The sequence below is a fragment of the Ictalurus furcatus genome, chromosome 5 (genome assembly GCF_023375685.1).
Source record: "Ictalurus furcatus strain D&B chromosome 5, Billie_1.0, whole genome shotgun sequence".
In the NCBI taxonomy this organism is placed as follows: domain Eukaryota; kingdom Metazoa; phylum Chordata; class Actinopteri; order Siluriformes; family Ictaluridae; genus Ictalurus; species Ictalurus furcatus.
Genome location: NC_071259.1, coordinates 555,292 through 569,296, shown reverse-complemented (window position 1 = coordinate 569,296; position 14,005 = coordinate 555,292). Strand labels below are relative to the sequence as shown.

General features: G+C 46.4%; 2 protein-coding genes across 7 annotated transcripts in view; one reads left to right on the top strand and one right to left on the bottom strand.

Annotated features, from left to right (window-relative positions):
- Positions 1 to 4,696, top strand: part of si:ch73-138n13.1 (titin homolog) — a 47,032-nt gene extending 42,336 nt beyond the window's left edge. For all 5 annotated transcript variants that reach the window (XM_053624002.1, XM_053624004.1, XM_053624000.1 and 2 more), the window contains exons 9-13: positions 94 to 259; positions 347 to 486; positions 1,061 to 1,197; positions 1,411 to 1,496; positions 1,933 to 4,696. In XM_053624002.1, the coding sequence (XP_053479977.1) occupies positions 94 to 259; positions 347 to 486; positions 1,061 to 1,197; positions 1,411 to 1,486 (519 nt within the window). In that variant the 3' untranslated portion in view covers positions 1,487 to 1,496; positions 1,933 to 4,696. The remainder of the gene's footprint in view (positions 1 to 93; positions 260 to 346; positions 487 to 1,060; positions 1,198 to 1,410; positions 1,497 to 1,932) is intronic.
- Positions 4,697 to 6,605: 1,909 nt separating this feature from the next.
- On the bottom strand, positions 6,606 to 9,218 carry crybb2 (crystallin, beta B2). 2 transcript variants are annotated; one of them, XM_053624006.1, is made up of 5 exons: positions 8,824 to 9,218; positions 8,617 to 8,735; positions 7,481 to 7,613; positions 7,228 to 7,370; positions 6,606 to 6,774 (listed from the first exon to the last, which is right to left on the bottom strand). In XM_053624006.1, the coding sequence occupies exons 1-5, from the start codon at positions 8,884 to 8,886 to the stop codon at positions 6,606 to 6,608; spliced, it is 627 nt and encodes a 208-aa protein (XP_053479981.1). In that variant the 5' UTR covers positions 8,887 to 9,218. The 2 variants fall into 2 exon arrangements, with proteins under 2 accessions (XP_053479981.1, XP_053479980.1); XM_053624005.1 differs by lacking the exons at positions 8,617 to 8,735; positions 8,824 to 9,218 and having other exon boundaries at positions 7,481 to 8,155.
- Between the last annotated feature and the right edge of the window lie 4,787 nt (positions 9,219 to 14,005).

Here is a 14,005-nt window from a genome sequence, read left to right as displayed (position 1 = left end):
TGAACCTAAAGCAAAGCTTACTCACATTTGTACTCATTATTCTTTGTCTGTGTGTGTGTGTGTGTGTGTGTGTGTGTGTGTGTGTGTGTGTAGTCTCCCACTACCTTGCTAGACTCCAGCGCTCAGCGCTCCAAAGCTCAGCTGAGTAAGAGCTGTCGCCGCCGCAGAGCTCCGCCCTCTCGAGCCGCCCGTCAGAGCGCCGTCCTGTCCGACACCTCAGAGCCTGGGACTGACGAGTGGAGATTCAAAGACTCAACAGGTACACTGCACACACCTGCGTGCACACACACACACACACACACACACTAAAGTTTAAAGCTCATGTCCACCCTGTGTCTGTGTGTAGAGGATAAACCCGACTCGGCTAAGCAGCAGGATGACGAGTCGGACGAGGAGGAACCGACTCGAGCAGCAGACACTCGCACCTCCTCCTCACAGCCTCAGAGAGTGTCGCTCTTCCCCGGCATGGACCCCTCCGCTCTCATGGTGAGAGCAAACCTTCACATCTCATTATTCTCCTGTACCGGCACATCCCGAGTGTTTCATTCCTCTTCTACCACAGCACTGTAGCAACAGTTAACCTTCATTTCTTTTAGTAATTAATTACAGAGCCACACCTCATGCTCTCTCTTCACTCGCCCCAAGTTAATCAGGCAGAAATCTGCTTCACCTCTGACCGACACTGGAGACTCCTTACTGTAACTAGATCATGAAGTACTGCTGCTGTTCATCAGAAACGTTTACGCTGAAGACACAGAAACATGGATTCGTGCCTTTTTCTAAATTCTGTATGCACAAAGGGAAAGAAATCAACACACAAGTCACGTTAATAACACTTTAGCGCCCCCTAATGGTGTAATCAGTCAGGAACGGTCCTGTTTGTGGAAAGATTTGTGTGATTTCAGGTTTTAAATTAAAATGTCATTTATATTGGACAGCTGAATCTCAGTACGTGTGAGTGGGTTTTTATTCACTGGTCCTAGTCTAAGGCACTCTCTAAAGTGTGTGTGTGTGTGTGTGTGTGTGTGTGTGTGTGTGTGTGTGTGTGTGTGTGTGTTAGGCCCAGCTGAAGAAGAGAGGAGAGACAGACAGTCAGACAGACAGCTCGTCTCCATCACAGCTCTCTCGCTCGCCTAAATCTCCCTTCCTGGGCCGAGCGTCGCGAGTGCTGCCCCCTGTAGGTGGTAAAGAGAACGGGTGAGTCACACTGACAGTTTCCTCTTCTGTTACAGCCAACAACCGGGACATGCTTTCTCTTTCACTGTGTGTGTGTGTGTGTGTGTAATTTTGCACTTCCCTACTGTATCATCTGATATTTGTTATTTTGCAGCACTGCAGAAATGTTCACGTTCTCATAAGCGTGTGGTGTGTGTGTGTGTGTGTGTGTGTGTGTGTGTGTTGTGTTTTTAGGGAAGAGTCGTCGCCTCAGTGGCTGAAAGAACTTAAAACCAAGAAGCGGTTTAGTCAAATCGAGAACGACAGCTAGAACACAAAAAGCAAGTACCACACTCCACGTTCTCTCTTTATTTGATCTGTTTCTGTAAATTCAGCCGTAAATGAAACCTGGGCGTGTTCTCCTCCGTCACGTCACGTCACGTTTACGCTGGAGCCACGATGAAAGCGAACTCTGAGTCCCAATCATCTCACGCACACACGTCCCCCACACACCTAACCCAAACACACACCTAACCCAAACACACACCTAACCCAAACCACGTCTTCAGCGTGACTCTGAACTCCGTCCGTGTTTACAGATCACGTCACAGAGACCCGAACGAACCGGGTCAGCTCCACGGAGCCGAGTGAAGCGACGCCGACGCGCGCGTTTCAATTAATACGCTTCCCTTATTTATTAGCATCGTTAGCCTCGTAGCTCCCGCGCGAGACTAAAGCAGTTTCCCAAAACTAACTTCCCTTGTGTTTGCGTTTCAGAATGCCTTATACCTGGAGTATCTGTAGCTCAACTGCAATGACACAAGCCTTAACCTTTGACCCCGGCGTCGATGGGAACTCTGCTGCTGCTGATGACATCATCGTCCACCTCGCGTTCGCCCGGTGGTTCGCTTTCTCTGTGCTCCTCCCATTGGCCAAGGCGTCACACGTGCATGGTGCCTTTCTAGGAGATCTACGACTGACAAGACGAGATCTGTGTGTGTGTGTGTGTGTGTGTGTGTGTGTGTGTGTGTGTTCGTTCTTTTCCTGTGAGAGGATTCCTTTTGCATAGAGCCACTTTATCTAATCTAAACCAACACTTCCTGGTTTGTGATGTCATCAGGAAGAACACGGTTCACGGGACCACGCGTGCGTACGACTGCGGCCTGGGAACGCTCGTGCGACCGGACGACGGTCGTTTACTCCATCGTTCCTTTTTTATTCCTCTTTGGGTTTATTTTTGTCTGTTTATTGTTCTCTTTTCTTCCGTAGTTGTTCTCTCTGCTCGGCGGGTTTAGGTGTTGCGCACGCGTCTCTCTCGGACGCGTCTTTTCTCTTGTTCATATTAACCCGCGACTAAACGACTGCTGCACTAACTCTCGGACAGTATAGAAGACAAGTATTTAGGAGTTTAAAGGACGTTCAGATGTAGACTCGTATTGTGAAAGGTCTGAAGAAGACATTCCGAAGAAACGCAGGAACGAGAGACACAGAGAGAGAGATTTAAAAAAAAAACTTTTTTCTTATTAAAACAGATTTATTACATGAACTACATGGCAGGTCGTGTCGTTATATTTCACGCCCCATAATCAGTTAAACGATACGTCACGATCCGTACCGCGGACGTCCTCCTGTGATAAAGATCACCTCAGCAACAGCGCCATCTTTGTGTGATATAATTAACTGCAGCGCTAATAGAATTTGTTTTGTTTTGTTTAATAGAACGTCGTAATAAATATCGTAATCGTGCCTCTGCTTCACTTATGGGTGGACGGATCATCCGTTTATTAGCATTCCCACCGGACAGGTCGAGCTCCCGAGTCCCCTGTTTCATCTTTGGTCGCTTGGAAACCTTCTAGACGAAGTAACGTGATGTAGCGGAGTATAGTGAGCTAGCTAGCTAGCTACGTAAACTCGGCTGGTGATTATCACGTTTCTAACGTGTTTACGTTTAAAAATAAATAAATAAATAAATACGCACGTCACATCCGTACAGGATTTCACAGGTTTTTTTAAAGTTTTTATTTTTTGGGGATTGTTGCGACTTTTTTTTCTAAATTTCCGACGCGGGGTTTTCTGATTCGTCGAAATCACAATCGCACGAACTTGTTCGGCACGCTTTTTACACAGGGATGTTTGTTTGGTGAACGAGACGTTTCAGCTGTACTCGTGTTCATTCAGCTTTGTGATGACGTCGCACGACGCACAAGTCTGCGGGAAATTCGCGGTAATTGTTTTTAAGCTCCGAATATCGCGGGGTTTCCTCGATGTCCACGTAGTAAGCCAGGAGAGCTGTGTGACTGTTCGACGTCACGCTTTTCGCACGTTTCCACAAGCACGTGCACGTTTGTCGTTCTGAAAAGTCGGCTCGTTGGCGTGCACGTGTGTAGTGCGGCAGGTGGTGGGATTCAGAGCGAGTAGCCGATGCTCGCTACTTTTAAACGTCAGCGCTAGCTTACGGAGCTTGCTCGTCCGCTGGGAGACTGAATAAACCTCCTAGCCTGTCCTGGGATACTGATCTGTCCACCTTCGCTGAGATTCTGGACGTTTAAAGTCCAGCAGGTTTGTTTTATTTTTATACAGAGCCATTTAGACAATCATTCCATTACGGGAAGGAAATCGGATTAAAGCGGTTTCGGCCGAGAGCGTTCGGCGTCTTTCTTTCTTTAGCTTAGCGAGCCTGGTGTAGGAACACTTCATCTTCTGTGTAAGGAAATGTCCATATATACGTAGCTGCTCTCTCTCACACACACACACACACACACACACACACACACACACACACACACACACACACACGCCAGAAATCGAATCTGTTTCACCAGTAAACCCCGCCCCAGAGATGTAAAGATGGAGTTGTATAGAGGAAAGCAGCGAGTGTATAAAATGTTTTTAATTGAGATCGACTTTAGTAAAGAACATCCTGGCTGCGTTTTTTTAACCGCATGTACAATCGTTTATTTTTAATCGCTCTCGTATCCAAAACCAGCTGCTTGCTTTAACGACGGGCCAGAACCGAACTCTCGTGACGTTGCACAATCAGAACGGACCTCTCTGTCGCCCCCGTGCTGTTGGGATGAGCCGTACCCGGTGAACGCTGGTGTTTCGTCTCCGTCACTGCGACCTCTGTCGTTTGGTTGTTGTTTTTTTTTTTTTTTTTTTTTCCTCGTTGGGTTTGTACAGATGTGCGAAAGGGAAAACTTTAACTGTTCAGATGATTTGTTGTTTTGTTTAGAGGGAGTAAACCCTCACCTGAGCGCTCTCCATGTTCCCACGATCGGATAATCCGTGACGCACTCCCGCTGGGCCGACGAACACCGGGACTGAGTGACGTGCTGCCGCTTTATGAAGCGCGGTGCGGCGTGGAGAGAACGCGAGGGGAACGTGGCGTGGAAGCGAGGTTTCTCGTCCTCGTGTTTTTGTCCGTTCGCGGGAAATTCCTCTCTTTGTATTTTTAAATTTCACCATAAAGATGTTTATTGCACTGTGTTGTAAGACCGGTGGTTACGACTGTACATTCATAATAAAATTTACAATAAATTTATTTTCTCGGCTGCCACTTTTAATGGGAGGATTTATTATCTTGTTCCAGTTCTGAAATGTTGGGTTTTTATTATTATTATTATTATTATTATTATTATTATTATTTTTATATAAAAACTAGTGTGTCATCCTGTAAGAGACAGTCACTGATCCCATTTATAAACGATGCGTTTAAAACTGCTGTTCTGTTTTAATCCACTCCTTCCCTGGGACTAAAGAACACCGGCCACGCCTCCTTCACTAAAACTGACAGATATACAGAAGCCACGCCTCCTTCACTGGGACCGATTCACAGAGACCACTTCTTCCATAAGAGTGACATACATAATACACTGAGGCCACGCCTCCTTCACTGGGACTGATACACAGGCCATGCCTTCTTCTCTAAGTGTGACATACACAGTATAGAGGCCACGCCTCCTTCGCTAAGAGTGAAGTACATAATACATAGAGGCCACACCTCCATCACTAGAGATGATACATAGAGACCACACCTCCTTCCCTAATAGTGATATACACAATACAATAAGGTCACGCCTCCTTCACTGGGACTGATACACAGAGGCCACGCCTCCTTCACTGGGCCTGATACACAGAGGTCACACCACCTTCACTGGGACTGATACACAGAGGCCACGCCTCCTTCACTGGGACTGATACACAGAGGCCACGCCTCCTTCACTGGGACTGATACACAGAGGCCACGCCTCCTTCACTGGGACTGATACACAGAGGCCACGCCTCCTTCACTGGGACTGATACACAGAGGCCACGCCTCCTTCACTGGGACTGATACACAGAGGTCACGCCTCCTTCACTGGGACTGATACACAGAGGCCACGCCTCCTTCACTGGGACTGATACAGAGGCCACGCCTCCTTCACTGGGACTGATACAGAGGCCACGCCTCCTTCACTGGGACTGATACAGAGGCCACGCCTCCTTCACTGGGACTGACAGGAATATAGGTACATGTGTTACCCTCCTAAAGCAGAAATCTGAGTTACTTTGTTTGCTGTGGGTCATTTGGGCTCCGTCCTGGTAATCATTATAGACACTAAACACTCTTTAATTGCTAACAGATTCGTTTAAAAGCCCGAGCGCCGCGCACCTTTTACACTCTTTTACACCTTTTACACTCTTTTACACCTTTTACACTCTTCTGTATCTTTTTATCCCGAAGGAAAAATCGTGGATTTCACATGAATTCACTTCCACAAGTTAAACCCGAGTCAACACACGCACTCTCGTTGAAGATGAGAGGTTCCGCTCATTGATGATGAAACCGTTACAGGTGAAGATACATGAAGATATCTCCACACACACACACACACACACACACCTCCACACACACTGGACCCCGAGATGCAGCCGTTTCCTGTCATTTCTCCGCGTCCCGGACACGTTAGCGCAGGTCACGTGACGGATGTGTTTAATTAGAGGTAATGATGTTATTATTATAGTGTTTGTGCGTTGGAGAAGTTTTAGGTCACGTGTGGATTCGGTAAGTTCAGGGTTAACGTGTGGTACGTGACGTCCTGCCAGAAACGTGCAGAGCGACATGTGCAACTGGTTTGTGTTTACGACCCGGAGGGGGTTTTTTCTTTCTTTCTGTTTTTGTGAAATCAGTTATTCTGAAGAAGAAATCACCGAGACGTGTTACCATGACAACAGGATCAAATAAATAACTAAAGAAAGGAGTGAATGAATGAATGAATAAATAAATAAGTAAGTAAATAGACATTCTTGCTGAATGAAAGCTCAGAACGGGACGGTGTAACTCGTAAAGCAAAACGCCTTTATTTATTCGTATTTAAGCGGTAGCACACGGAATCTCTGACACGTTCTGTCATCAAAGGAATCTTCATCATCATGAGGAGGAAGAGGAGGAGAGGGAGATGAGATGAAGCTCAGTTGGAGGTGTGGAAAGATCCTTTCTGGTGCCACTGCATGTCACGGATCCGTCTCACAGACTGGATCTGAGGAACCTGGGCCCCGAATTCAGTATTCTCCTTATACTCGCCCTTCTCAAACAGGTACTGGTACCCTCTGTACCCCGGGTACTGATACGCCACCCAGCTGTGAGGGAGAGGAGAGCAAGAGGAGCAGTGTCAGTGTTCTATTCCTCTTACACCACAGCAGGTATACCATCTACCTTATACATCTCCAACAGGAAGTTCCCTGTGATACTAACTGTGAGGTAAGCTCAATTCTATTGGCTGTTTAAAAAAAAAAACAGGAGGAGCTACTCAGTATGTCCCGCCCTGTCTTCCTGTTTCAGTGGAGATGACATCAAGAACACATCGAATAACGCTGCGAGTTTTTAAAGCTCTGTAAAGTCACCGTGTGACCTCTGACACTGGAGACTCCTTCCATAAAAAGCATTATCTCCTGACCTCCTGCTGCAGTTACAGACAACTGATCAACACCTTCTGACCAATCACGATCCAGAATGTAACAGGACCATAAAAGGCCCGTCCGTGTTCGAGCGTCGTGTGCGGCGGTAAACAGGTGGAGTCGTCGGGTACTCACGTGCCGCTCTGCACTCGGACCGAGGAAACCTTCTCCTGGTAGCCGTGAGCGTGGAAACTCGGCACGTCGTCGTCTACGATCTCGATCTTCTTGCCTGCGAAGTTGGGGTTCTCGTACAGCATGATCTTGTGCTCCTGGCTGTCCTGAACCGAGCCGGAATCAGCAGAGTGGAGAAAAGTGGTGTGAAGAACGGGGACGTGATGAAAGCTGAGAGAAATGTGCGAAGCGGAACGTTTACGTCGACGTTATTTACCACTTTGACGGGACGGAAGGAGAAGATGCAGTCACTGCGCCGGCTGTTGGTCCAGGCGTCCCAGCGAGGATACTCGCCCTTCTCCAGCACGTACTGTTCACCCTTACAGCCGGGCTGCTCGTACCCCACCCACCTACACACACACACACACACACACGCACACACACGCATACACACACACACACATGCACACACACATGTACACACACACGCACACACACACACACACATGTACACACATACACACACATGTACACACACACACACACACACACATGTACACACACACACACACACACACACACACACACACACACACATGTACACACACACACACACACACACACACACACGTACACATTTCAACCCTTGATTGTTTACATTTTTTCGTCACCTTCTTACTCGAGTCCAAGTTTTTTAATCCCCAACACACACACACACACTCACGGTCCACACACACACACACTCATGGTCCACACACACACACACTCACGGTCCACACACACACTCACTCATGGTCCACACACTCACTCACGGTCCACACACACACTCACGGTCCACACACACACACACTCATGGTCCACACACACACACTCACGGTCCACACACACACTCACTCACGGTCCACACACACACTCACGGTCCACACACACACACACTCATGGTCCACACACACACACTCACGGTCCACACACACACTCACTCACGGTCCACACACACACTCACGGTCCACACACACACACACTCATGGTCCACACACACACACTCACGGTCCACACACACACTCACTCACGGTCCACACACACACACACTCATGGTCCACACACACACTCACGGTCCACACACACACTCACTCATGGTCCACACACACACACACACTCACGGTCCACACACACACACACACTCACGGTCCACACACACACACACTCACGGTCCACACACACACACACTCACGGTCCACACACACACACTCACGGTCCACACACACACACTCACGGTCCACACACACACACACTCACGGTCCACACACACACACTCACGGTCCACACACACACACACACTCACGGTCCACACACACACACACACTCACGGTCCACACACACACTCACTCACGGTCCACACACACACACACTCACGGTCCACACAGCACCAGTATGGAGCCCACTTTCTCCACGCCCGCCTCTTGCAGGTTGTTACACGGCCCAGTCAGCTCATGGCAGCGACCCTGGAAGTTCTCTTGCTCGTAGATGTTCAGCTGAAAGACGAGAGCGTGTCGGGTTTCCCGTTAGCGAAGTGTGAACGGTAATGATACGCTGCAGACGTATAAAGCGACGTGCGCACACCTTGAAAGTGCTGGATGCAGGATTCTGTTGTTTGGATGTAGGGTTCTGGTGATCGGTTGCCATGGTGAACCAGGAGAGGTGTGACGAGCTGTAACGAAGGTTTCACTTCACAAATAAATGTTAAAGAATAAAATCTGTTCATGGTTTCATTTAATAAACATGAAGCGAGTTACTTACGCTATAGCAGCTATAAACAACCATTCCTTCACCATCACTCTCTCTCTATTCCCTCTCTACTCTCTCTCTACTCTCTCTCTCTATTCCCTCTCTATTCTCTCTCTCTCTATTCTCTCTCTCTATTCTCTCTATTCTCTCTCTCTCTATTCCCTCTCTCTATTCTCTCTCTCTATTCTCTCTATTCTCTCTCTCTCTATTCCCTCTCTCTATTCCCTCTCTCTATTCTCTCTCTATTCTCTCTCTCTCTATTCTCTCTCTATTCTCTCTCTACTCTCTCTCTCTCTATTCTCTCTCTCTATTCTCTCTATTCTCTCTCTCTCTATTCCCTCTCTCTATTCCCTCTCTCTATTCTCTCTCTATTCTCTCTCTCTCTATTCTCTCTCTATTCTCTCTCTCTATTCTCTCTCTCTATTCTCTCTTCATTATCTCTCTCTACTCTCTCTTCATTCCCTCTCTCTCTATTCCCTCTCTCTATTCTCTCTCTCTATTCCCTCTCTCTATTCTCTCTCTCTATTCTCTCTCTCTATTCTCTCTTCATTCTCTCTCTCTATTCTCTCTCTTCATTCCCTCTCTCTCTATTCTCTCTCTCTATTCTCTCTCTATTCTCTCTCTCTATTCTCTCTCTCTATTCTCTCTCTTCATTCCCTCTCTCTCTATTCTCTCTCTCTATTCTCTCTCTCTATTCTCTCTCTTCATTCCCTCTCTCTCTATTCTCTCTCTCTATTCTCTCTCTTCATTCCCTCTCTCTCTATTCTCTCTCTCTATTCTCTCTCTCTATTCTCTCTCTTCATTCCCTCTCTCTCTATTCTCTCTCTCTATTCTCTCTCTATTCTCTCTCTCTATTCTCTCTCTCTATTCTCTCTTTCTATTCTCTCTCTCTATTCTCTCTCTTCATTCCCTCTCTCTCTATTCTCTCTCTCTATTCTCTCTCTCTATTCTCTCTCTCTATTCTCTCTCTTCATTCCCTCTCTCTCTATTCTCTCTCTCTATTCTCTCTCTATTCTCTCTCTCTATTCTCTCTTTCTATTCTCTCTCTCTATTCTCTCTCTTCATTCCCTCTCTCTCTATTCTCTCTCTCTATTCTCTCTCTCTATTCTCTCTTTCTATTCTCTCTCTCTATTCTCTCTCTTCATTCCCTCTCTCTCTATTCTCTCTCTCTATTCTCTCTCTATTCTCTCTCTCTATTCTCTCTCTCTATTCTCTCTCTCTATTCTCTCTTTCTATTCTCTCTCTCTATTCTCTCTCTTCATTCCCTCTCTCTCTATTCTCTCTCTCTATTCTCTCTCTCTATTCTCTCTCTCTATTCTCTCTTTCTATTCTCTCTCTCTATTCTCTCTCTTCATTCTCTCTCTCTCTATTCTCTCTCTCTCTATTCTCTCTCTCTATTCTCTCTCTCTATTCCCTCTCTCTATTCTCTCTCTCTATTCTCTCTCTTCATTCCCTCTCTCTCTATTCTCTCTCTCTATTCTCTCTCTCTATTCTCTCTCTCTCTATTCTCTCTCTCTATTCTCTCTCTCTATTCTCTCTCTCTATTCCCTCTCTCTATTCCCTCTCTATTCTCTCTCTCTATTCTCTCTCTTCATTCCCTCTCTCTCTATTCTCTCTCTCTATTCTCTCTCTCTATTCCCTCTCTCTATTCCCTCTCTCTATTCTCTCTCTCTATTCTCTCTCTTCATTCCCTCTCTCTCTATTCTCTCTCTCTATTCTCTCTCTCTATTCTCTCTCTCTCTATTCTCTCTCTCTATTCTCTCTCTCTATTCTCTCTCTCTATTCCCTCTCTCTATTCCCTCTCTCTATTCTCTCTCTCTATTCTCTCTCTTCATTCCCTCTCTCTCTTTAAGTTAATAAGACAGAGACGCTGCTTGTCGTGTTCCTGTGAAACCACAAAGCAGCGTGAACTCCGTCCTGTAGATTAGTCACAGCTTTACCTCTGACACTGGAGACTCCTTCTGTAAATGTTAAACTTACAGAAACCTTCGCCGTATCAACACTGTAAAAACGCGTTTATTATCAGCGTCGCGTCCGCGTACACCGCACACGCCCCTGCGAACGGGCCGTTACTATAGAAACCATAACGACCTGCGCTAATGTCACAGCTGCTGTTCTAGAAAACTAATCAGCACCTCCTGACCAATCAGAGTCCAGAGCTCAGAGCGCTGTGGGATAGAGAGTGTATAGAATAAGTGTGGAGGTCTCTTACCAGCTCCGGGGTGTAGCCTGTCGCGTTCCTGTGGCACGACGGCTGAATATATACACCAGCGCCCCGAGCTGGAAACGGTCCCAAAACCCGTCTCTGTTCAGAACACACTCCTAATCAGGCTCGAATGAGCGGCTGTGCGTCCGTAGGGCGCCGAAGGAAAGTGTGCCAAAACATTCTCTCAAATCAACACCCCTCCAAAACTGACCCCCCGCCATCCAACCCCCCCTTCTCCCCCCCCGCCCCCACCCGCTGTTTTTAATGCCCCTGCAAAGCTATTTCATTAGGTGTCATTTTGGCCCAGACGCTCTTTGTTCATTATCCCATGATTCAGCAGCAGCCGTGCCAAGAGTGTGAGACTTACAATGAGGCCAGGCTGCTAACGTGTGTGTGGACATTCAGAGAGAGAGAGAGAGAGAGAGAGAGAGACACCAGAACATGGTTCTGAAAACATGATTCATCTTGTTTAGAACTCTATCTATTCTCTCTCTCTTTATTCTCTCTATTCTCTCTCTTTAAGTTAGGAAGACATAATAAAAATGGCAGTGTGTGTGTTAGTGAGAAACTGAAAAGAAGCGTAAACTCCTCCGTCCTGAAGATGTGAGAAAACCTAAAGCTACAGCTTCACCTCTGACACTGGAGACTCCTTCCATACACATATTTCTCCTGACAGAAAACACGGGCTTTTCTTCTTTAAACAACGCAAACGCATGAATATACAGCTGTGATCTGGAGCTGCGCTGCTGCGGAAAACTAATCAACACCTTCTGACCAATCAGAGCTCAGCACTGAGCACTGAGCAGTGTGTGAGACGCAGTATGGAGAGTGGATCTAGACCCTGTAATTACGCTGTACCCGGCCTGTAGAAACAGCTCACAGCGTTCTAATGGACCGTTACGATTTAAACAAACCATTATAAACAGGGTTCCCTTTATTCTTCGATGGGTTATATAAATCCAGCTGTGTGCTGCGTGCGTTTTATTCCACGCTGTCAGAGTTAACGAGTCACTGCGGTTACAGATGTTAATGAGGCACTGCAGTTACAGATGTTAATGAGGCAGTGCGGTTACAGATGTTAATGAAAGACTGCGGTTACAGATGTTAATGAGGCAGTGCGGTTACAGATGTTAATGAGGCACTGCGGTTACAGATGTTAATGAGGCAGTGTGGTTACAGATGTTAACGAAAGACTGCGGTTACAGATGTTAATGAGGCAGTGCAGTTACAGATGTTAATGAGGCAGTGCGGTTACAGATGTTAATGAGGCAGTGCGGTTACAGATGTTAATGAAAGACTGCGGTTACAGATGTTAATGAGGCAGTGCGGTTACAGATGTTAATGAGGCAGTGCGGTTACAGATGTTAATGAAAGACTGCGGTTACAGATGTTAATGAGGCAGTGTGGTTACAGATGTTAATGAGGCACTGCGGTTACAGATGTTAATGAGGCAGTGTGGTTACAGATGTTAACGAAAGACTGCGGTTACAGATGTTAATGAGGCAGTGCGGTTACAGATGTTAATGAGGCAGTGCGGTTACAGATGTTAATGAAAGACTGCGGTTACAGATGTTAATGAGGCAGTGCGGTTACAGATGTTAATGAGGCAGTGCGGTTACAGATGTTAATGAAAGACTGCGGTTACAGATGTTAATGAAAGACTCCGGTTACAGATGTTAATGAGGCAGTGCGGTTACAGATGTTAATGAGGCAGTGCGGTTACAGATGTTAATGAGGCAGTGCGGTTACAGATGTTAATGAAAGACTGCGGTTACCTATGTTAATGAGGCAGTGCGGTTACAGATGTTGATGAGGCAGTGCAGTTACAGATGTTAATGAGGCAGTGCGGTTACAGATGTTAATGAGGCAGTGCGGTTACAGATGTTAATGAAAGACTGCGGTTACAGATGTTAATGAGGCAGTGCGGTTACAGATGTTAATGAGGCAGTGCAGTTACAGATGTTAATGAGGCAGTGCGGTTACAGATGTTGATGAAAGACTGCGCGGGTTTTACTGTGTGTCATGAGATAGAAACAGAAGTGAGGCGCGACACGAGCGGTTCTGCGGGAGTCTGACTGCGAGATGTTTATTTTCTCCGCCGCACTGCACAGGGTTCAGGTTCCCAGAAGGTTCTCCGGCAGGTTGGCTACACTCTGTAAAATAAAGGTTCCAATTAGAACCAAAAAGAGGGTTTTCAGCCTGATGCCATCGGAGAACCCCTTCGGGTTTTACGTTGTAAGAACCTTTTACTCTGAAGTTCTATTTAGAGAACCATTTATTCACTGGTGCTCTAAAGAACGGTTCTTCACAGCAGTGCTGCAAGGAACCATGTTATCATAAGTTCTCTAAAACAACAACCTCTTAATTAGTGCTGTAACGAATCAAAGTAAGGTTCTTAAGGGGGATGTCAGGAGAACGCTCTTAAATTAAAAACAATGGTTTCTTCCTGTCAAGAACCGTTTTCCATTGTACAGGGTTCTTGAGTTGAGCTGGACGGTTCTCTGGAGATTACAGGAGTTCTTTATGTTTCGTTATAGGATCTTCAGAGCAGTGTACCGGTTCTTCAAGGTCTCGTCCCTTCCTAACAGCTTAAAGTGAACCCTGCTGTATAAGGTTCTTTGTGGGACTGGGTGTGTGAGAAGGTTCTCCTGGCGTCACTCTTAAGAACCTTACTTTGGTTCCTTAAAACCATAACTGTTTTATTATTATTATTATTATTATTATTATTATTATTATTATTAATATTAGAGAACTTATGATAACAAGGTTCCTTGTAGCAGTGCTGTGAAGAACCGTTTTCGGGTGCTTTAA